The sequence below is a fragment of the Fonsecaea multimorphosa genome (assembly GCF_000836435.1).
Source record: "Fonsecaea multimorphosa CBS 102226 unplaced genomic scaffold supercont1.17, whole genome shotgun sequence".
Classification (NCBI taxonomy): domain Eukaryota; kingdom Fungi; phylum Ascomycota; class Eurotiomycetes; order Chaetothyriales; family Herpotrichiellaceae; genus Fonsecaea; species Fonsecaea multimorphosa.
Window position 1 is genome coordinate 476,222 of NW_015971651.1, and position 22,973 is coordinate 499,194.

Below are 22,973 nucleotides of genomic sequence, written 5' to 3' on the forward strand. Positions count from 1 at the left end.
GATTTGTCCTGCCCTTTTGCGAAATGTGTAACGTCATATTAGGTATGCTACCGACGTTCCGTGCCCAACAAGCGCACTCTCTACCCCGGTACCATCGGGCCATTGTCGCACAGACCACAGACAAGGAAGGAGGTTACACAAACATCCCCAACGGCCCTTACCCTCGTACAAGTTCTGTTAATATTAGGTGGTCTGTCGAAAAGAAGGGTAGGTGTGAACCCTACTAGGTACATATGCATTTACCCCGGCCCACACCCGTGGGCCAGCCTGGAACTTTGTTCCGGCCGACGGCGCCATCCTGCGTCGAAGAAAACCAAAAACCCAGATCCCGAATCCACATGGGAAAAAAGAACCCCACCTTCGCTCTACATGTTTAGTGTGTCTACGGTATGATTTCACAAGTTACCGGTAGGATATCTTTCGCTCCCCCAATGATCGAGTCCGCGGCAAGGGTGCGGGAACTATATTCCGGTGTGGGCTACCTACCTAGGATCGTGGCACCCAAAGAGCTGGTGCTTGAACAGGACAAAGGAAAAGAACCCTAGGACGGGCCCCGCTAAGCCCGGAGCTACTCGTTCTAGGGGCATTGCCCTGATGGAGCACCCCCCTGGCCCCCAACCGTCATCGATAATATGACGAGTACCTACCTACGCATGTGCAGCAGTATTACTTACTCGGTGGGTGGTTGAACTCTCGGATAGCATGGGTTGCTGTCCCTCAAGGAACCAACAACTTTCCTCTCCCTTGGACACAGGGACCGTGCTGCACACACATTTTTCCAACTCGGTACAGGATCCTTCTCAGAGGCCAGGAAAATAGATCCTTCCCTCGCCTCCCTGTCAAATGACTTACCGCCAATTACTGTCCAAGGTCCTACGCCACTGGGGCTGCCACTGCTGCCCATCTCCACTCCCCAAGTCGTACAGAGCCTACAGAGGCCTCGATGGCAGGTAGACGCACCTGATGGAGACCGTGGCTCGGCCAATGAACCCGGTCTGGATATACATCTCCTTCGTGGATAAAATCACCTGATTCCCCCGCCGCATGAGTCTCTCGGTCTCTCACTCTTCTCACACCTGCAGGCCTGCGCTGCTTCCTCCATTACTACTGGGCCACTAGGCCCTGCTGCCACCCTAAGCGTTTGCTCAACCGGGCTGCGGCTGCGGCTGCTCCAGCTCCAGCTGGTAACCTCTCTTTTCCCATTTCTCGAGCTTTTCGCCGCCGCCGCCATCAGCTCTCGATCAACTCGAGCTAAGCTTGTAATTACCAAGACCCGATCGTAGGGGCCCAAAAAGTTGGTTTCGACGCAATCGGTCCGTCGCTCTGCCCTTTCACTTGCTCGCGCTACTCTTTGTTATATCGTGTCCTCCCGTTTGTGATCGACGCCTCCGTTTGTTTCTCAATCATCACCGTATGTTATCCTGCTGAAGAATCGTCCGCCTCCAAAATCAAGCCTCTGGAAACAGACCCAATGCCCTCTCCTCAAAGCTGTGCCATGGGGACCGAGACCTACACTTAGCGAACACAGGTGCAATCCCCCTCAGCGAGTGAGAGAGACCGTCAGTCGCATGCCTTCACCACCCAACTCGCGGCCGATCAAGCCAGCCAAAGACAATCCCGCCAAAACCCCCCGGAAGAAGCCCTCGAGTAATCGCATCTCGGCCGCCTGCGAAGCATGCAAGAAACGCAAGACGAGATGCACCGGCGGTCCACCACCCTGCCAACTGTGTGAGACCCTCGGTACCGACTGTGTGATCGACCTGTCGCTGGATATGAGACGCAGGGCCGCCTTCCAGCGCACCTTGGACGAGTCGCGGACTTATCAAGATGCCTTGAACAGCTTACTCGATGGCATCCGCGACGGCCCTTCGCCGCGCCTCGAAGCCATGTTCGAGCTCATCCGCAGCAACGCCTCGAATCAGGATATCGTAAACGCTCTACATCAATACTCGAGCCGGACGGAGGATGAAGACGGCGACGATACCATGTCGTCCCAGGTAGACGGGTCTGAAACCCTCCTGGACGCCGGCAAGAGTCCCGCTGATACCTCCAGTTTGGGGTCGGTTACCTCCGATTCGGCAAAGGGCAAGGGCCCCCACGCCTCCATGCCTATCGCCAGCTTGCTTGCCTCGCTCAAGAATGCATCCTCCCAGGAAGGAGAAGCCATCCTGCACCATTTCTTAGCACTGCGCTCCGATGACAGGGTCGGTTTGAACATCTGGGCGGCCGAGGGACAGAATCTCTGGGATGGCGCCGACGGTGTTCGTCTTCCCAGTGTTGCCGAACGCGCCATGTGGCATCCGGTACTGCACTTACGGTCGCAAAGCAATCGTGTAGAAGAGCGCCCACAGGTGAGTTCCGTTTTCCACCGCTCCTGCATAATACAAGATGTGCTTCATCTTGTCCCGAGCAATCAATCATGTTCAGGACGCCCATCTTATCTTTGACCCGCTCCATGTGCTTGTGCTTTTGATCAGAAGTTGGTCGAATGATTGACACTCATATTTAGTTGCCACCTGCCCCTCGACGTTTCTCCGAAGGAGCCCCCAAGACGGAGCCGGGAGAAGCAATCGTATCGGATTCGCCGTCACCGTTGACTGGCTTGTCGAGACAGTCATCCCGCTACCCCCGGGTCACCACCGATCTCCCCATGAGCGGATTGACGGTGGCTTCTTCACCTGCTACTCCGTACTTCGAGTTGGTCACGAATTTTCCATCTTCTCAGCCGAGATTGAACGAATGGGATTTGTGTGTGGCGCAAGAAGATCAAGTCACCAGGCTCCGAGTCCCCAGACACCTCATCCTGCCCTTGGTGATTCCCGACGATTCACCCATGAGCCGCACCTACACAGACTACCTGCACGGGGCGCGGCGAATGCTTGAGACTGGTGTCCCCGTTTCCGACGTCCTGGGGGCTACAGAAAAGGTGGCTGTCGATTTGTTCTTCCGCCCTCGTCGGGCAACCGATAAATTTGACTGCGCCTCATGGGCATGCGAAGTCTCTCGAAGTTTTGACAACGATGTCTTTGTCCGCCTAGCCTCGGCTTATTTGCTCACACACATGATGCGGGTAAGTTGGATGTCTGAACAGTTCCAGGAGGAAATTAACGCTGGACAGTGGCTGCTGGTCCCTACCTTGGAGAATTACCAGAAACTCCCTGACATGATGAAACCGACACCTGCACAATGCATGGTCCCGCACATTGGCGCGATCGAAACAATACCATTGTAGGTTCCAGTGGATTGGTGTCGTTTGGGAGACCAAAAGCTGATGTGGATACAGGCCTCCGGTTCGGGATGCTGCAATCAACAAGTTGCGGGACTGGCTCACGCCTCTGATCCAGGCGGAATGGGGCGTGAATTGGCCTCATGACCTAGACTTGGCTGTCGAGCAAGACGCCTTGACGGGAGCCACAGTGTTGACCCAGAAATTCATCGATCATGTGGTCGTCTACGACAATTGGAGTGTTGGAAGTCGCTTCCTCATCACGTTTCCCGAGGTGGCAGGCAGAATCCGGATCCACGAATTGGGATGACCGTATGACATCTGGTGTGATTTCTTTGTTGCACCCATTGTACTCAGTCGAAAGCCGAGAGCGAGGAGCACTGGATTTCAGTAGCCCATCGCGATGCAATCAACCTCGAATGTCGTCTGGGGGTTTGAGAAGTCGGTTTCCAGCCGTGCTCACGGCGACTTCGGTTGGACAACGACGAGCCGAGACTGTCGAAAAGGGACCCGAGCCACTGCATTCAGTCCTTCGTTATCTGCAGACTCTCCTTTTCCTCCCAGATCAGGTGCGCTCATACCAAAGGCAAGACAGGGCCGAGGACCAAGCCGGGACCCGCTATGCATGGCAGGGTAGAGAGACGGCGAGACAACTTTGGAAAGGGAATAGTTGATCGGATCGCCTAGCCCGAACGGGCGACGGCGTGGGAGGGGTGTGGATAACAAAGGGGAATAATTCACAACACGGCAGCAAAAGGTCAAGGAATCTTTGGGTATCATACGATTGTACTGATGATCATGAGACACACGAGAATGAGACACGGCACCCTCGAGCAACAGTGTACTTTTAAAGAAGACGATTAGATGATGAGTGGAATGGCGGACTGAAGGTTAGAAGGAGATGAGTTCCAGATGAGGTTCGGAAAGAAGTTCCGGGCAGCAACGACCTGGACAAAGTTGTAGGGTCATGTGACTCTCTCAGCCCGCGAGCCGGGTCAAGTGACCAGAACGCCAAGACACGGTGAGTCAGCGAAGGACTAGTACCGGAATGGAGTAGCTCGACAATGTGCTTTCCGAGCTATGAAAGCGCCAAGTCTTCTCGCATTCTTCTTGGGGGCCGCGAGTGATTTTCTTCCTTTCTTTGCGCTGCGCCTCTCTCTCTCCTGCGCTTCATGTGGCGAAGCTGTCAGGGTACGCGAATGAGAGAGAAAAATTGGAATTGAGAAGCAATGCATCGATCGATGGATGGATCGAAGAAAAGGAGAGGGAGACGAAAAGGGAGACGAAGAGGAAGACGCAAGGAGAATAGATCTGATCCGGTCCTGTAAGGGACACGAAGCGACCAGGGCAGCCAGATATCCGCGCAGGGGACGTGTACCTCGTATACGACCTCGAAAGAGTACCGAGTACCTACCGAGTACCTGCCGAGTACTATGCGCGCGGACTTCAAGGTGGCTCGATGGATCGATCTACAATGCGAGGGTAAGCTGGTGGCAAGGTCTGTTGAGGAACAGCGATTCGTTCATTCGTTTTCGCATGTATGTCCCTAGGTACACAGTATATTACTCGTATTTCGCCTCGCATCATGAGCCATCGTCACCATCATCATCATCATCATGACCCCGTCATCATACGAAAGGCCCTTCCATGGTGGCCATCCCGGGGCCCGCCCCCCAACCAAGACACAAAATTCAGATGGAGCAAGGGAAAAAAAACCCCAAACAAACAAGAAAATCCAACCAAATGAAAAAAACCATGAAAAAGAAAGCCAAAGAAAGCGAGCAGGTTTATCGAGAATGCAAGGGACAAGGGACAAGGAAATCATTAAAGTTAGCAAGTACGAGGCTGGGTGGGTGCCGAGGTGCGCCTTGTTAGAGCGGTCGACGCAAAGGCAGTGCTGCCTTGGCCCGCCTGGTGGCGCCTTGTGTGGCGCTCGGCGCAAGTCTGGCCTTTCAATAATTGCAGGTGTTCAGCCCTGCAGCTGCGGTATCTACCTATCCTCCAGCTTCGTATTTACTCGGTCTCTTGTAGTAGTGCGCACCTAGCCATGGTCAGTGAGTGAGTGCCCTGTCCGAAGTACTCGGTACTCGGTACGAGGGTAACTCAGCTCGCTAGCCTCACCAGCAAAAGAATAGCCCTACGAGGTACCCCTAGGTACTACTCAAAGGTACCAACCTATAGGCACTCATGCGAGCCGAGTACCTCATGTAGGTACCTTATGTAGGTAGATACCTTTATGCGACCACCGCCCCGAACTCCCCACAGCGCCCCGGAGACGCCTAGTGAGCCTGGCGTACCGGTAGAGACGCCCGACTTCGTTAGCTTTCCGGGTTTTGCCTTGCACCATCCTGCCTGGCGCGGTATTATGGCCTGGCCTGCAGCTCCAAACGACAAAAAGGGTCCCGACGTCGATGCCCCAGCGCTGATGCGAGGTACACAGCTCAAAAGTAACCACCTAGGTACCAAAGTACCCTCTAGGTACCTAATGTGCATGCCTTGGGTACCTGTTCATCAAGGTATCTGCCTATTTCGGGGCACCCTGGCTCGTAATAGTCAATGTGCTTAGGTACCTACCTAGGTAGGTAAACCAAATCGCGAACTAACTCGCGCGCCCTACCAGCCCGTGTACTGACTCACACCGGTCTGTTACTACCTGTCATGTCCCTACAGGCGAGCAGGGTACCTACCTACCTAGGTAGTTACATAGACACTGCCCCCAGCCCTGTGAGGAGGGACAAATATGCACTCCGCACGAGGGAACGGTGTTAAATTATCGGACGACGGGCATTTCTCGATTCCGACCTCGCCGACTCGTGAACGAACGCAGGTCAAGATACAGTTGTCGCCCTACGAGAGAGGACAAGGACATTTTTGGGTTAACCTACAGGTGAAGGGACAATTGTTCCAATTCAATTTGAATTCATTTTCGTCTCATAAGATAGAATTCATCCGTCATTAGTGGAGCGTCAACGGGGGTCGACGTGATCTCCACCATCGTCAAGAGAAGAGGGGAAGAATACCAGTATAGATAGCCACGAGTACGTCGCGGCTGATGGTGATAAGAAGAGTAGTATTAGACTAGTAGTATTCATCGTGACATTCATCGTGGTGTAGTACAAAAAGGAAACCTGCGTAATCCGTTGTGCGTGGCGAGCGTGGCGTGGTATCTTTCAAAAAGCAAAAAAAAAACTGAGGAGCGACAATAATTCCACCCTCCAGACCCTGCTTCCCTGCCTCCATCTCTTTGCCTGTATACATAGAGCGACGTTAATATTACCATCTGGGTTCCCTGAAAACGCCGATTAACCCAAAAGCCAAAGTAGTATCATGTGGCACTTCATCCAACGCCACCGCCAGGCATCCGGTTTTGCATATGGTATATCGCCTGAGGAGGCAAACTGCGTAACAGATTCTGCAGGCGATGGATCTCTGCTGCCTGGCGGCGAATGAACTCTTCCTTCTGCCGGAGCTCATCCCTGAGATGTTGAATCAACTGGCTCTCGGCGCTTCCGACAAGATTGTCGATGGTATTGGGTGCCACCTCGTTGCCTAGAAGCTGCTGCTGCTGCTGCTGCTGCTGCTGCCCCATCGCCACCCCCTGTACTTCTGTCGCCGTCGAGATTCTTCGTCGCTTGGCTGCCGGTTCTTGCGGCATTGCCGAGTTCGTCGTCGTGCCTGCAGCAGGCTGCGACAACGCTTCGTGGTGTGGCGGGTCACGGTCTGACATCTCTTCTAGGTGTCGCCGGCGCTTGTGCTCCTCGAGGTTTTCCTTCCTAGTGAACCCCGTGCCTGAGCTTCGGTTGCAGTTGGGGAACGGACAGAACAGCGGCTGCTTGGTCGACAGGTGCATCTTGTGAACTTCCCTCTGGTGCCTCAGGAGCCCGCCCGAGTAGGTGAATCCAGGGTTGAGTTCGCAACCGGCCTCGCGACACTTGTATGGTCTCTCGTGCCTGTCCATGTGCTTGTTCCATTCGCAGACGCGCTTGAACGTCTGGTTCTTGCCTCGACAATTGATGTGGTCGCAGAACATCTGGCCTTGTTCGTTGCGAGGCGGGGATCTGGTTCGACGAAACGCCCCTTGGATCTTGACGGATTGCTCCGGCAGCGAGGGGACCATTTCCTCGGCCATGGTGATGATGTGCGCTTTCTTCTGGTCGGGCGTGCTTGTGGATATCGATGTGTATGTTGTATCGTAGTCGCTTGGAGGCGAGACTGGATAGTTATCTCTCATAATCATGATGAGCGGTGGGTGGATGGGAGATGTGGTGAGGATGCTGAGCTGGACGGTCGGAGTGGGAGCGATGATGACAGTTCAAGCGAGCGCCATGGCAGGAAGTACCTTGAATTGACCAGAGATATAGTGCGGGAGATGGCTTGACAAGACGCTCTGCTGCCTGCAAGGCTGTGCAACATGGTGATTCAAGGAACAGGTAATGCCTCACCAGGGTTAAGTACAAGTCAAAGCCCTCTAGATAGCCGCGCGGACGAGCCTTTCCCAGAAGGATGGTCAAGCAGCGAATCATGCGCCACACGGCATGGCAAAGATGGCAGCAACAGGCATTCGTTGGCGGAAGCAGGCTATCTTATAGCACTAGCATCATTCACCATACAGCTGACCATCAGACGGGGGGTGCATGCCTGACACCCTGATGGACTGACGTGGGAGCCTAATCAGGGTGTGCACTGGTGTGTCAACTTTCAAGGTGTGAAGGCCATTTTTTGGCTGCCCCCCGTTGGTGCCGTAGTCCCCATATTTGAATCCACATGACTATTACGAGTCGGCCGTCCTCGTTCCAAGAAGGAACACTGGGTGAAGACTCTTGTTCCCCGGTGATGACTCACTTCATTGGGCAGCCTTCGCTTGGGGGCAAAGGAATTGGCCGATGGAGTGATGATGATGATAAACGGTAAAAAGGCAAAAAAAGATAACCTACAGAAGTCCCCCGACTTACCGTAAGTGTGTCCCTAGGCCAGGATATTAGTGTCCTGAGGCATGTCCCCTCTGTACCCAAAGTTCCACGCCTCGCCCAAAGCAACCATCGCCATCTTTTCTTCTTCTCCCCTCTCCCCTCTCCCTTTCTCGCCTCAGGATTGCCACGAAAGTCAGGACATACCGAGGTTTGCCGCCCTTACGGAGCTTGGCACAATGACTGGTGGTGCGACGACAAAGGGCGGCGAGGCGGCCACACGGTACCTCCATGCTTGGAATTGGGTTCGACTGGGGGAGGCTGGCAGTTTCCACCCAATCCCCGGAATGGACACCTATATCTGAGTGGCGAGGGGGCGGTTCGCCTCAGGATCAAATCCAGATCTTACGATCACGTTAGATGCCCACCCGCAAGCCTCAAGCTTCAAGCTTCAAGCCCGTTCCGCGTACGTAACGCTCAGCTTAGGGGCCAAAGCCTTTGCGGCTGTCGACGAGGCGCAGCTGTCAGCCGGCCCCTGGGTGCAAAACATATAAAGACCTCATGACCCCCGTAACCTGTCGGCCACCATCGCATCCCTCCTCGAGCCCCTCTCATGGGACCCAAGAATGTCAGCGGACTCCAAGTTGTGCGGTGGCACAAAGGATGGGACGACGTTGCGATATCCTCCTCTCGGATCATGCACGTAAGGGGAGCACCCTCCCTAGCTGACATTACGGCATGCCAACACCGCAGCTGAGCGACATCACCTCCCAGTTCCGTTTTAGTTGCAGGTTTAGCAAATACGCCACCCGATGTGGCTGTGGCTGAATCTCGTCGGCTTGCGCGGCTAAAATCGAGCATCCCGGAGTTGAGAAGTCTTTCTCCTCTACCATTGTACAACTAGATCTCGTCTTGGCTCTACCGTCTACTGGCACACAGTTGATTTGAAATAACCAAGCAGATTGCTACGGACAGGCTCTGGAACTTTACTCGGCAATGTCGCGTGAGACGGTGCCATCCACCTAAATATAGCTGGGCCTACTCGTACGTAGGTCCGCGTTGTCCATTGCCTGGGTGTGATACGTAATGCGACTGGCGGAGATCCGGTCGGGTGCTAGTAGTATTGTCATCCAACTGTTGACGTCTGAAGCCTTATCGCCATCTGACTTTCTCGCATTGATCTACACGGCTTCTCCGTGGTGGCTATATCGTCACAACAAGCCCGTGCACAAGTAAGCTGAAGAACGAAGATCATCTCGTCGGACCATTGAAGGACCGGCATCCGTGTGGCCTCAACCTAATGCCTCATCTTCTCTTCTCGGTGCCCAAGGTGTTGGCAGTCATTGAAGCTGAAAGAAAACTCGACTTGTGGAGTGTTTGTCGCCAATAAATAGCGGCCGAAGCGAAGGACCACGCAGGACATGCGACACAGGATGCAGCATGCATGCAAGGTACGAGTGCTGGGGATCTTGGGTTGCCCTTGAGTCTGCCTTGCTTGCGGCACCCGCCCTCAGCTCAAATTGTTCCCAGATGCGACGAATGAGAACAGGCGGATGGGTGTCATTGACCTGCGGTGATTCACGCCTCCTCCAAGACATAGAGGCAGGCGAAAGACATGTGGACTTTTGGTTGACGTGGTGAACTTCGGCACCTTTGGATGCGATGCGCAACTCTCGCACAAACCTCGAATGCGCATCTGGGCGTTCGTCCTCAGCTCGCCAGCAGTGGCGCAATATTAACACCACTCCAGGCAAAGCATCCAGTGGGACCAAACTTCCAGACCAGCAATGGTGACGAATCTCTCGATCATTGTCTGCGACCTTCCTATCAGACCGCGCCACGTTTCTTTGAGTGTGGCTCCTCTGTTAGGCTCACATCCGGTTACTGGAACGACCAAGATGAAACCAATGAGACTCAGTGAGACGCAGGTCCGACGTGGATACCCCTGAAGCCTCGACAGGCACTTGGAGTGGCTGCTCTAATTTCCTGCTTTTGCTGCTTGGCCGATCACTTCTTGACATGTGGAAGGGCAAGGCAGCAAATCCTCCAGCAGACCAATAAATTGATTCTTGGTGATTGGAAACCAATTGGAGCACCGAATCTAAAGCCGCAGCAGGCGAATCACGGTTCTGCGTGGAAATCGCGCCACCAATGCTTGACTGGCCAGCAGGAGAATGTAATATTGGTGGACAAGGTCGGCGCCGACTTGCATATCATCGCAATTGAGAAGCAAGGAACAGTGAGTCCACGCGGTCTGCTGTAACTGGGGCTGCATATCCAGACCCAATACTGGTATAAGAGATAAGTACTAGAGAGTACCACACAGCGTCTTCGTCCAGCACATATTTATCAATATCGAAATTGGAATTACGTGTCCATGGCCGAGTCATCGCTTTCGTGCGCATACGTGGATCCAGTCCGTCGCCGTGAGGTAGTCGTGTACCAAAGACGGCAATTCTCGATATTGTTGTGGCTGTCAGCCTGGCTTACTCGGGAGAAGCCAGCATCGATCGATATCCCTGTAATTCGTCAACAGCTGCGGAGAACAGAGCACCGAAAGGCAACGAATGTACATGGAAGTGCCTGGGACATTGGACCATCTCCATCCGTTGAAAGAATTTTATATTTTGGGCGCGCATTGAAGTTTACCGAACTGTCAACGAACCAGGTCACAGGTCGCTGCAAGCTCGACCGCGAACCAAAGCGTGCGTGAACAAAACGTCACAGAATCCTTCACACGCCACAAAAGGCCGCCTTCATACGGCCGTCAGGATTTGCTGCACCCGCGGGTAAACATGCACGAGCCGCTCCCAGAACTCGGGATGATCCGTCATCGCCACTTGCGGATCCCAAGCCATTGCCACAAAGAGGGTGTCAACTCCAGATCCAATTGGGGTCGTAAAAGTCTGGCAGATTTGCAGTCCGATGAGAAATGCAAACGCCATGATGACTGGGGTGAAGGTGCGCCCGTCGTTGTATGCCGGATGAGTAAATTCCAGATACAAGTAAGCCAGCAGTGCAGAGACATATGCCACGAAGACACTTCCCATGGTTAGGACAGGGCCAACGAGACAGTCGTTGACCAGAGCGTCGACGCCCCGGTCTTTCATCATCGTCCACGTATCTTTGGCTGCTGGGATATATGCCTTGCCGTAGAGAGCGATGTGAGAGAATGCGTACCTGTTGATGAACTGAACAGCCCAATCTAGAATGCCGATAATGCAGCCAAGAACGCAAAACATGATGGTCCCAACGATGTTGCCATCCGAGGCTTCTTGTTGCTGGGCAATGCTGCAGGCTTGTCGGAGCATATTGATAAGTGCAACGATGAGGCTGCCAAAGGAGATAGAGCCGAAAGAGTATGTTGTTGCTCGTCTCAGTGCTCCAGCGGTTGCGCCTCGAGGGATGCCACCTGGTTTACCGGCGCAGAAGTACCACGAACCGTAAACTCCGGCAACAGTGGTGTGAATGGTGTTCTTGATCCATTCTGTGATCCAGTAACCCGCAAAGGTCACAAACACCACGAGTCCGATGACCTTGCCGCTCGAGCAGCCTGCGGCTGGGCACGATGGATTGGCAGCGCTACCGGAATTGCCAGGCATATAGGATGTGTAAATCGCAACGAGGGTGACAGAGAACCATGCCGCGAATGCCACGCTGGCAATTCCGCCAATTAAGCTGACCAAGAATACATGTACTCGCCTCATTCTCGCAATGTCCATCGTCTGCTGTAGCATCACCACTGCGAATGGTATGCGTGGGATCCAACTGATGAAGGCAATGACTGCAATGACAGCGAATACGGCGAAAACAATGCCTGCTCCCCACAAATGTCGATACAGATAGTAAACAGCTGTGCCAATTGCCAAGGCGCAATTGAGAATGCCAGTCAACCAGACGAATTGTTTTGTGAAGGCGCGAGCGGCGAGGAAGTACGCCCAGGAGAATACGAAGCCGACACAGAGGATGAAGGCGAACAGGACAATGGTATTGGTGTCCAGCGAGCTGCAGGATCTGTCAGCACATTGACCGAGTCTAACAATTTTGTCTTTGACCCGGTCTCCCCAACACAAGGACTTACAAATTGTTTGAAGCTCCATAGATCCCTCCTCCATTGAAGCTATGGTATTTAGAGTAGCGGTACAGCGTGAGCCCTGAAACGGCGACGAATCCGCAGAACGTTGCGATTAGCTGTAACTGGTGAGCATATGTTCTTGTTTCGGCAGCAGCCCCAGGCGTAGGTGTGCTTACCAGCAATCCGGCCCACAGATCATGAAATTTAGGCTTCTGGATCTTGAACGTCTCCTGAAAGGTCTGTTTGTCGTCTTGAGGAGCGACGAAGTTGTCGCCATAGGTGGGAGGGGCCACTGAATACTTGGGTTCTTGCGGTTGCTGTGGCGGCTGAGGAGTGTAATAAGGCTGTTGCGGCGCCGTAGTAGGAGGAGGATACTGCTGATAGTTCTGCTGCTCATATGGAGCACCGGCCATATTCTGATTGTAGTAATCAGCTGCTTGTCCTTGGTGAGCCATGATTGGAACGCAGTCTTGTCAACTCGATTCGTGGGCAGCGCACTTGGGCAGCATCCAGGACAGAGGCGCGACCTTTTGGATGGCGCAAGGCACGATAACAGGTACGCGACACCAGATAGAGGGTGGCAATGGAAATGAAAATGCTGGTTATAGCCGTACAGAGAAGTGAAAGAAAGAATGAAACAGATGGACGAGGAGACAGATTCCAGTGCGGCAGGTATGATCGTGGCACATGTACCCAAGGTCATAATTTGTGTTTTCAGCTCGCCCGGGTTGGCAGCGCGCAAGCCCCAGAGGCAGAAGGAGCCTGGCCATTGGACGCTGACGCCTAGCATCTGGGACCTATTTCGCTAACGACGCCATCGATGAGCTTAAATCTTGTCGCTTGGGACACCCATCCAGTTAAAGCTCGCCCCATTCCCCTCCCTAAAAGAGCACCGTTCTTCAGTGACAGGGCCCCAAAGCATTAATTCCTGGGGTCTGACCGAGGATTTTGTTACTAGCTGAGCCTGGCTCCAATCTCATCATGCGTACCACGTTGTCAGACGGCCTTACAACCCACCCCAACTCAGGACGCCCACTTCATCTGCTCTCTGCCTTTTTTCTGTCTTGTCGTCATTATCTCGCAACCTCTCCACTACCTCAGCTCGATTTCAAGCTCTCCCTGGGTGCTCCCTGTCCCACATCCTCCAATCAGCAACATGGCCCCAAGATACCTTGGTGTGTTGATCGCCGCGTTGCGCATCGGATGTGCCTATCCATGAGCACTCGTAGGCCCATTATTGACTGCGCCTAATATCGAGCCCCGGCTCATCAACTCCGAAGCGACTTTTCAACATCCTGGAATAGTCTTCTCGTTTCAATAATGTCGTCGATCGCTCGCTCCGACCACCCTCGACCATGCCATTGATGGAATCCATCCAGTATGTTTTCTTCGCCTTCGTGGCCGCGTCCTGTGTTCCAGTCTCGACGCTCCTTCTAATTTTCAACCTCTTGTGGCTATCGCTCTCCCCATGGACTTCTATCCACCAGCGTCTCAAAAGAGTGCCAGGGTTTCGATCGAGGACAATTTTCATCACTGGAGTCAATACGCCCCATGGGTTGAGACTGGCCAGAGCGTTTCACAGCACTGGTCATAAAGTTATTGGCGCTGATCACGAGCCTGATGGATTCCCTATCCACGTGCGGTTCTCCAAGGCGTTGAGTCGCTTCTACCGTCTCCCGCCCAAATCCGACGACAGCCGCGAGGTCGCGTACATCGAAAGCTTGGTTCGGATCATCGACCAAGAGCATGCTGAACTTTGGATCAATTGCACGAGCAGCGTAGATCCTAGTACAGAGGCACAAGCGAGGAGTGTCATTGAGCAGCGCAATAAGTGTCAGTGTTTCGCCCTTCGGATTAACGATGTACCTTATTTCGCAACGAGGGAAGCATTTCTCTTATATACGGCCAGCCAAGGACTACCGGTACCCGAAACATATCATGTCAAATCACGCGATGAGGTGCACAATGTGCTTAACAAAGCGCGCGGGAGACGAAAGTACTTGCTGCAAAGTCTGGATCAAAATGGAGTTTACGCCAACTCGGCCAGGACAGTGCTCCCACGGAGAACACTCAGTCAAACATACAATACAGTCTCTCAGATGGCCATTACTAGCACGGTGCCCTGGAAGCTGGAACAGGACGTGAATGAACTTGAGAGATATCACACCTTTGCGATCATTGTGAAAGGCTCTCTCAGAGCCTTTGTGGCCAGTCGGTTGATACATCCTGGCTGCTATCAGCTCTTGGAGCCAAAATCCGCCCTCAATATGTCGATGTTGCGGTTTGTCCACACGTTCGCACGTAACCAAGGCCATGACTTCACCACACACTTGGGGATCGACTTCTGTGTTGAAGAGCAGTTTACAGAATCTGGGGTGGCCCAGATCATTCTCCCGGTCCAGGTCTCTATCCAAGCGCAGGCCGCCGCACAGTTATTTCAGGGCCTGAGCGGCTCGGTGCAATTGTCTCGAGCCTATCTGGACTGTTTGAACGTTAATGGTGTCAACGCCGAGAAACAAATGACAAAGTCAGGTCCTGCAGCTATACAGCACTCTCCACACGACGACATAGCCATGCCGGATTCCAAGATATCTGGAACGTACAGCTTCGGCCAGGATCTCCTGCAGTTGTTCTTTGAGCCGCTCCTCAAACTAATCACGTTAAGGATCGGTATCATTGATTACACCCGGCATTTAGTCCACTTTCTCAAACACTTGGTTTTCTGGGAAGACGACTTATACAACTTTCAGGATCCAATGCCTTTTTGGTGGTCTTACCAGATCTACATTCCACTGCGATTTGTCAGGAACGCCGTGTCCTTGGATGCTTGATGTCTGACGAAGACGTGATTCTGACGTTGCTGACCAAAACTCAGGTGTCAAAAAGCCCTTTACCATAACGGCGCCATGGCATCCAAGAGGTCGACAAGAGAAAAGCCCTTATCTCCCAATGATCAGTCGATGTATCCACCGGGTCCAGATTTCCGGTTCTTGCATTCTGGAATCGATTGCCAACCATTGCGACTGCCAGACTGCCCCGGGCATCAGCGGGCAGCCGCCCATTGCAGATACTGTTTGGCCTTGTAGTCAACACTTGATGAACATTGCCGCTCAAGTTGACAGTCACCGAGTTTCAACATCGATCGAACAAGACACAATTCATTTGAGACTGGTCTCTCTCCACGAAACCCGTACGATGAGGAGTTGGCCACCTCTCCAGGTCGGTCCAGCTTCGAATGCCAGAAAATGGGCGAGCGTCGGTCGGCACGGTGTGAAACGAAGTGCATGTATCAATCCGGACTCAATCCCCGACACAATTTGGCAAATCATCTTGATGATCAACAGTTTGCAAGATTCAACAAAGACTCAGTACGTATGTTGCACATGCTTTCGCAGGCGAGGGTGACCTTGCCAGCTGCCGTGCTCGCGAGAATTGGGCTTCATGGAAATTGCGGCTGGCTAGAGCGGTGGGTTTTCACGTCAAACTTGCAGCATCATGCGAAAATCCGACACTTGTTCCAAGGTTACAAGCGAAGACAGACATGGCAAGACGGGTACACCGTTCATGTCCTTTCCTCATCAGGAAGCATAGGCGAGCAAAGCTCCTTTATTCTGGGATGGGTCCAAGCTGAAATGGGCATGAGGAACGGCGTCCAAGTTTCGTGCTTGGTTAGCGTGGGGTGTCCCAAGCGAACACTTTCGTCTTTTCAGAGGCTGGTCCTGCTACCAAGTATTGCGTCCATTCTCTCCTGCTCATCCGAGCTTCTCAACTCGTAGCACGGCTGAGAGCTGTGGTTGGTTTCCTGAAAGAGCCTTCTTCAGAACGCTGCAACAAGACCATCAGAAACCACCCCTGGCCACTGGATGCAGGATGCGATTGGAACGCAGCTTAAGTGGTCCGCTCGGGCTAGTCTTCGTAAGGCATTTGTCAAAGGAGCGGCCCAAACGATGCGAGGCCGGAACAACGTCCATTCTCGCTGATACAGAAGTCACCATGAGCAACGTCTCCAAGGGGGTGGTGAAGAACAGATTTCTGGGAGGTGACTGGGACTCTCTCACAGACGCTCTTCAAAATGCGGTGGAGATTTCTCCAGGCGTAGAGGAGGGCACAGCCTGGAGGGGAGGTGCAGCGGAATCCTATTCTGGTGCTCTTCAGCTGTAGATCAGTTGCGAAGCTCTACTGGACAATTTTGGCAATGGCTTGGTCTTCAGCCGAATCTGAGCACTCCACTGTCTCAAGAGACGACTCGAGCTCAAACATTGAAAGGGGCTGTCCGTTCGAAGACAATCCTGTATCCCAAATAGTATGGAATGTCGGAGAGAGAGTGCCCAAATCCCAGGAGATCCTACTAAAGATCAGCTAGCAGGACTTGGAACTCCGATCCAACTCCAAACGTGCGCACAGAACTGGGGGCCAATTCTGCCGGTACTACGAATACTGAGACCTTGTGATAATGCACTGGTGCTCATCTGGAAAGGGTTGGTGCTCAAGTCCCGCGGTGGATGGGCGATGGGTTTGATGGTGTGCTTGCTACTTAGTTAGTCCCCTTCTAGACGGGCACCGTGGTTGGACCGAAGCCCGAGAAGTTGGCGGATAGACTCCAGCATTGCGCGTTGTGGAGAGTCTGGACCTGCGCCGACGACGCCTCCTCGCATCCATCGCAGCCATCCTCGCTTTCGGTTTCCGGGGGGGTCACACGCTGGCATACTCTTAGGCGATGTCGTAGGCGATGCTACCCCGCAAAACCAGTGAGGGCCCGGGGGAGGGTGGAGCGCAAAAAAAAGCAAATTGGTGGCGGTGAGTCCAAGTCAGTTAGTCATGTTTGGCTTCCCTGCAGCCCGTGTCAAATGATGATGGGGCGCAGAAACGACTCACAGAAGGAAAAAAAAGGGGGTGAGCAACAAAGGGAGGGAGTGGGAAAGAGAGAGAAAGGGAGAATGGAAGAGGGGGGAAAGAAGCAGCAATAACCACCAGGCCGAATCACTGCCCCCAGTGGCCAGTGGTGATTCTATGTTTCTCGCTATGCTGAGGAGTGAGGACACCGCCCTCGGGAACCAAGGCCCCTCCAAGGGGGTTCTTCAAAGCAACCTTGGAAGTTATGAACACGAACTTCGGTGGCCTTCCGGACTTAGCTTTACGATCTGTGTGACCAAATGGGGGCCGGCACACTCAGCCTGGGATCGTGTCATATTACATGGAGGGTGATGGCGTATTCAATTGTGGCTTTCCAAGGTTCCTATGACAGAGGCCCAAGTCACGCGCGAGTCTATCGTAAGTGTGTGCAGAGCGTAATTGCCAGCACCAGGCATGATATGGACGAAATGGTCATGAGTACGGGTCAGTGAAGGTGGGTGGGTGAGGGTGGTTCGATATGGTAATAGGTAGGTGCAGATGGCAACCCGGATGGGCTGGACAGTCCCTCACCAATAATGGATTCAGTACCTAGCCCACGGAATAATGCTGCGCAATGCCACCTCGTACAGTCCTGTGCCTAGTAATGTCCTCCGTCCCTTAGCGAGCCAGGTACCTGATCCTGCCGACCTACCTATTTCCAGGCTGCAGAGTACTTTGTACTTTTCCCCTCGGGCGGCAGAAAAGCAACCAGGCACGAATTTAGTTCTCTGCCTACTACCGAGTATCAAGTGAATAATACCTAGGAGGCACTCGGTTTCTCTTGTGTATGAGCGCGGAGGACGGAGCAGTCTATGTGCCGTCGGAGACACTTGTCAAAACCTGTCGATGTCGGATATGCGAGCATTGACTGCATCATGGACTACTTACCTAGGTAGGGAGGTACCTCTTAATCAACCAACTACGAGTTGGTACTCGGTACTTTACCTGGACCTAGGTAGTTAGCAGACGTCACCACTCCAGTCAGCGATTGGTACTCGGTACCTATATCCATGCACCACTACTAGTAGGTGGAGTATGTACCAGGTACATACTGGGTACCTGGTTGGTACACAGTGGGTGCAGGCACGATTCACGAATGGTAAATGTCGCTGCCACCATTGAGCGGGCCCAAGCGATATTTGCTCCATATCTGTCCGTTATGTGGAACCATATTACTAGGTGCTCATAACTTTCCTAGTATAGAAACCCACGTCGGCCGGCGAGCGTGAGCAGGTACTTGTGTGTACGGTAGGTCCATCCGAGTCAGGGTGATGACAATGACTCAGATTAACAAGAACAACAACAAAATCAACAAACCATCACCACGAAGCTCAAGCGAACTGGTAAGTTCCCACATCAACCACCTACCGGGGCTCCGAACACGATCTAGAAGGTCGAATATTGAATCTTGAATCTCGATGGAGAATATTTCCACTTATTGTTATGGAGCCCAGATATTCGGATGGACATGCTACCCGGGCACTCGTGAACCGTGACTCGTACACGGCCTCGAAACCTTGACCTCCCGGTGTCGAACTCAGTTGCGCGTGGATTCTGCATGCGTCCCATGTGTGCGTGCTTGCGAGCGGCTGTCTACCTGTCTGTACGTGTGAGGGTGTGTGTGTGTGTGGGCCGGGAGTCAGTCCGGTAACTTCCTCGTGTGAGGTTTCATGGACACTATTTCCTGTCTCCTGTACTCCCGGAAATAGCACTCCTTACCAGATCGTTGGTAAGGTACGGTGAGAGGAAAACTCTTCCAGCGAGACAATGATGAATCATGAAGAATCAAAGGAGATGTGTGCCGAGTAACAGGGGACGAGCGATTGAGTGATCGATCAGGATCAAGATCGATCAGGCGATCAGATTCACCCAAGCAAAGAGCAGGGGAAGCAAAGCGGGGTTGGGTCACCCAGACGGGAACAAGATGGAGACAGAGAAAGGCAGGGGAACCAAACAAAAAGGCGGTGGAATGCATGTCGAGCCCAAGTTCAGTGGGTAGCAGTTCCCAAAGAAGCCAAACCTTGGATACAAGTAATACGTACATAACCTGTCCAGGAAATAAAGATCCAGCTGGGTTTGAGTTTCCAGCTGCGTGGCCCAGCGGCCGCAAGTGGGAAGGAGGAAGAGAGAGGGGAATGAATGGAAACTAAGTCTCGCCCACAGCGAGTGGTGGGGACGGGCGGGAAGGGAAAAAGTTGCTTTTCGTTTTCCTGGCGGAGATAGTATCCGCAGCACAGTTGAGGCACATTGTGGGTAGGTGAGACAACGGATGGGCCGCCGACGGGAGGGCGGACGGGGAGATGTGTCAGGTAGCAAGATCTGAGAGCACAACAACGAGGAAGAAAAGTGTGCGAGACACTGAACAACAAGGTGGCGAGTAGAATCCAAGGCAACAGGAGAGAAACCCCTGCCCTGATCAATGTTCATCCTGCTAATTTTTCCCTGTCCTGAGGAGTCCCTGTAAGATCATGCTATAGTAGAGGCTTTGCTCGGCCAGTTTTTCTTTCATAACCACAAATGATGACAAAGGAAAACCAATGAGGAGGCGAGTGCTGTGCTCCTAATCCATCAACTTTCTTGCCTAAAAGCCGCCAATAAAAGGAAAAAGGAAGAGAATGTGGTCCATCGATGTCTGGTTCCATCCTTCTGTCCATCCCTGGCATCATCCCATCAGGACCAACCATCAAGGCTTTGCATCTCGCATTGCATAATGTTAACATCTTGATATCACAAGTAACAACCCAAGAGCATCAACTCGATTCAATCCCGATCTCTTGTTTCCCAATCTGCGCCCAGCCCAATCTAGATGCTTGATGCACAACACTGACCAAACATCAGCAACACAGCCCGTCATCAATTACAGCAGAAGAAACACCATACGCATGTGCTGCTCTTGAACCCTCAGAATGACCGCAAGCGCTTGTAAACCGCTCCATATTTTGCCCAAACCCTCTTTCATTTTCGTAGTAGTCAAACCAACGCCAATGTAAATGCAGTCAACTTTTGTCCCATACCCTCCAGGCTATGCATAAAACACAATGAGATTAAAGCTGGTAATGATCATCTGCTTCTCTGAAAGGCTCCAACCTGATTGTCCCCCATCGTCAACCTCATATTCCCGTGGTACTTCGTAATCACCAGTCGTAGAATGCTGGTTCATGGCCCTCTCCAAGAGGCTTTGATATCTTCGTTGCTTTGCATCGACACTCGTCTTTTCAAGGTCCTTGTCTGATCGAAAGATCCCGCATAGTCTTTCAGATCATTCTGGGCTTGTTCGGACAGCTTCGGGCTGATTGGGCGGGAGATAAAAGACGTAGAGAGCGAATTCGATGACGAGGTCCGGTGAATGGAGAAGTCGTAGGCTGGTGGAAGGTAGAGACCAGGTGTGGTGATGGTCAGGGAAGGGCGTTGTGACGAGGAGAAGAAGGTGGTGATACTTGTGTCACGGGGAGAGGAGGATGGTGTCGACGACCCCAGGGTATAGTGATCGAGTTGTGTGAGACGGCATGCCGAGGAGCAGAAGTTTGTACCGTTGGTTTGGCGATCGCAGGACAGGCAGAAGTCTCCGAGAAGGAAATCCATGTTGTTGTTGTTCTGTTGTACGACTCTGGAAGGAGAGATGGTAGGGTTCAAGTGACTAGAGAGGCTGAAGGGAGAGAGACTCGTCCAAAAATGGCTGGTGGGTGACGATTTATATTTCCTCTGAGGAGGGTATCGCAAGGCCACAGGCTGACCAATGTGGTGGTTATAGCCGTGTGGCAGTGGTGGGTTTGTCAATGGAGGGTCACGCAGGCAGACTTGTATCTCATCCTCAGACGCGGCTGACGTTTGATGTATCTGTGAATATAAGAGGGTGTGCCAGAGGCTGAGAAGCTATCCGGGTTCCAGACGGTAATGAATCATAAAAGTTGTCTTCTGAGAAGGAGGGGGAGGTGTGTGTGAAGGTCAAGGGCTGATGATGGGAGGCTTCGTCCTTCTAGTAGATAAAGAAAATGTAGTGCATATTGGGAAGCGTGGAGGTTCAAGGGCTAAGAGGCCCCAAAGATGTGCAGAGGAGGGTGCCTGATCGGGAATGGCCTTCGTGTTTGAAGGCTGCAGTAGCCTGGAGGGAAAAAGAGGGGAACAACTAAGCTGGTTTGGATGCCCACCAAGTCATGATGGAGCCGGGGGGTGGTCTAGGGGGTCCCACCCTAGAGCAGCAGCAGCCTAACAGTAACTGGAACATCCCGGTCGGCGATTAGCCAGCAGCCAACAGCCATCATCCAGCGACCAGCGGCCAGCGGCCAGCGCTGTTGTGCAGCTGTCGCACCCTGCAGGCTTTCAGGCTTCAGGTGGCCCTTGGGAAGCCCTCGTCCCTGCCCGTCTCATCTCCAAGCTTGTCGCCTTCACACCACCAATACTGGCCAAAACCCCCTCCTCACTTGGATACTCACTCCACTTTTTCACGCAAGCACGCACACACACTCTCTCTCACTCAACTCAACTTACTCAATTCACTCACACACCCTGCAACTCCGCAGTACGAGGGTCATCTATCCACCACGGCTCCTTCGGCCTGAGGCGTGTTCCTCTTCCTTTTCCTGCTGCTCCTTGTCCTCGCTCCTCGCCTCCCCGTCCTACCGCCTTGACCCTCCGACATCTCGTCTGCCCTCGGTGGCCACCTGCAGCTAAACGAATCCATGAGCCCAGGGGCCCCAATCCTGGCAACCGTGCCTCCCACGCAATCAAGGCACCATCCAATCCGCTCCCTGCAGCCAGCCGAGTCCTTGCTTCTTGGACTGAGAAAGCTTAGGCCCAAGCCGTCACATCCTCGAGCTACAGCTGAGTTACTCACCTTTTCGATGAGGGCTCATAATTACCTCGTACGCTAGTTCCAATGGCCTGAGCGAAAGCGGGATGTGCGTGCTAGTAGTGGGAGACTGGTAACAAGAGGCAGTGCTGCCGCGACGTCGCTGTTGCAGAGTCACCGGACCTTTACAACTGTACACCCTCCGACTCACAGACTCTGGGAGTGACCCGTTCGAGACGCCCTCATCCCTAAAGGGTGATCATGCCGCTGCTTCGTTAACCCAACCCTGAACCAAAGGGTGCTTTTTGGGCCCATCAGGCCTTTGCCCTTTGCTCAGCCCTAGCGGTAGCCTCCGTGCTCAATAACCGCTGACACAAATCTTATGGGCAACTACCCGCCCGTGGTCATGCTTTGCGCTGGGCTCGTGAGATTGTTCTTTTCGAAAACTATGCCGCTTCGACCGTGTTCTGGCATTCTTTGAGGCCCAAATCACCCAGATTCGTGGCTAGACTTCCAAGAATACCCCCGTCCATCCCGTTTGGTTCACCTGGAGAGTTTCCACTACAGTTGACATGGTTCATTAGGCCAACCAAGGGACGGACCTCGCCCTTTGCTAGGTTTAATTCGTCGACCTTATGCAACACCCTCCCACACCATCGTATTTGCGGTCTAGAGCTTGCAGCAGCTTTATGCACAAACGCTTGGCTGTCGTACCATTCGTGCTCAAGGGCGTGGGATGTTATTTTGTTGTGAGTGGCCTGCCACCTGGAATGCCAATTTTCCTGCCATGGGAAAGATCGCACGGTTGGAAAATTTACGAGCTATTTCTCAATACCTCCACGTTTGAAAGTGTGCAACCCTCGCGGGTCAGGCACGAGCAAATTCCTCACGGTCGTGGTGAGGCCGTTGTCCGTCTACCTGATTCCTATCCGGGATGCTGACCTTTTTTTCTTCAGAAGATGCAAGGGATAACATTTTTTTTTGCTTTTCTTGTGAGAACAACGTCAGCATGCGAGATCACATTCTCAGAGCTCCTGGCTCCTACGATATCTAGCAGTGGCCCAGTGGGAAGATCCGGCTAGC

At 53.0% G+C, this 22,973-nt stretch overlaps 5 protein-coding genes across 5 annotated transcripts; 2 read left to right on the forward strand and 3 right to left on the reverse strand.

Moving 5' to 3' along the window:
• Positions 1-1,568: 1,568 nt before the first annotated feature.
• On the forward strand, positions 1,569-3,536 carry Z520_08078 (uncharacterized protein; the record flags this gene model as incomplete). Its single annotated transcript, XM_016778575.1, has 4 exons — positions 1,569-2,351; positions 2,510-3,070; positions 3,119-3,228; positions 3,284-3,536. The coding sequence occupies 4 exons, from the start codon at positions 1,569-1,571 to the stop codon at positions 3,534-3,536; spliced, it is 1,707 nt and encodes a 568-aa protein (XP_016630423.1).
• Positions 3,537-6,563: 3,027 nt separating this feature from the next.
• On the reverse strand, positions 6,564-7,463 carry Z520_08079 (uncharacterized protein; the record flags this gene model as incomplete). The annotated part of the gene is made up of 1 exon (XM_016778576.1): positions 6,564-7,463. One exon carries the CDS (start codon positions 7,461-7,463, stop codon positions 6,564-6,566), a length of 900 nt encoding a protein of 299 aa, XP_016630424.1.
• Positions 7,464-10,889: 3,426 nt separating this feature from the next.
• Z520_08080 (uncharacterized protein) lies at positions 10,890-12,663 on the reverse strand (the record flags this gene model as incomplete). The annotated part of the gene is made up of 3 exons (XM_016778577.1): positions 10,890-12,138; positions 12,215-12,324; positions 12,385-12,663. 3 exons carry the CDS (start codon positions 12,661-12,663, stop codon positions 10,890-10,892), a joined length of 1,638 nt encoding a protein of 545 aa, XP_016630425.1.
• Positions 12,664-13,563: 900 nt separating this feature from the next.
• Z520_08081 (uncharacterized protein) lies at positions 13,564-15,039 on the forward strand (the record flags this gene model as incomplete). The annotated part of the gene is made up of 1 exon (XM_016778578.1): positions 13,564-15,039. One exon carries the CDS (start codon positions 13,564-13,566, stop codon positions 15,037-15,039), a length of 1,476 nt encoding a protein of 491 aa, XP_016630426.1.
• A 5,218-nt stretch (positions 15,040-20,257) lies between these two features.
• Z520_08082 (uncharacterized protein) lies at positions 20,258-20,683 on the reverse strand (the record flags this gene model as incomplete). Its single annotated transcript, XM_016778579.1, has 1 exon — positions 20,258-20,683. The coding sequence occupies one exon, from the start codon at positions 20,681-20,683 to the stop codon at positions 20,258-20,260; it is 426 nt and encodes a 141-aa protein (XP_016630427.1).
• Positions 20,684-22,973: the final 2,290 nt, after the last annotated feature.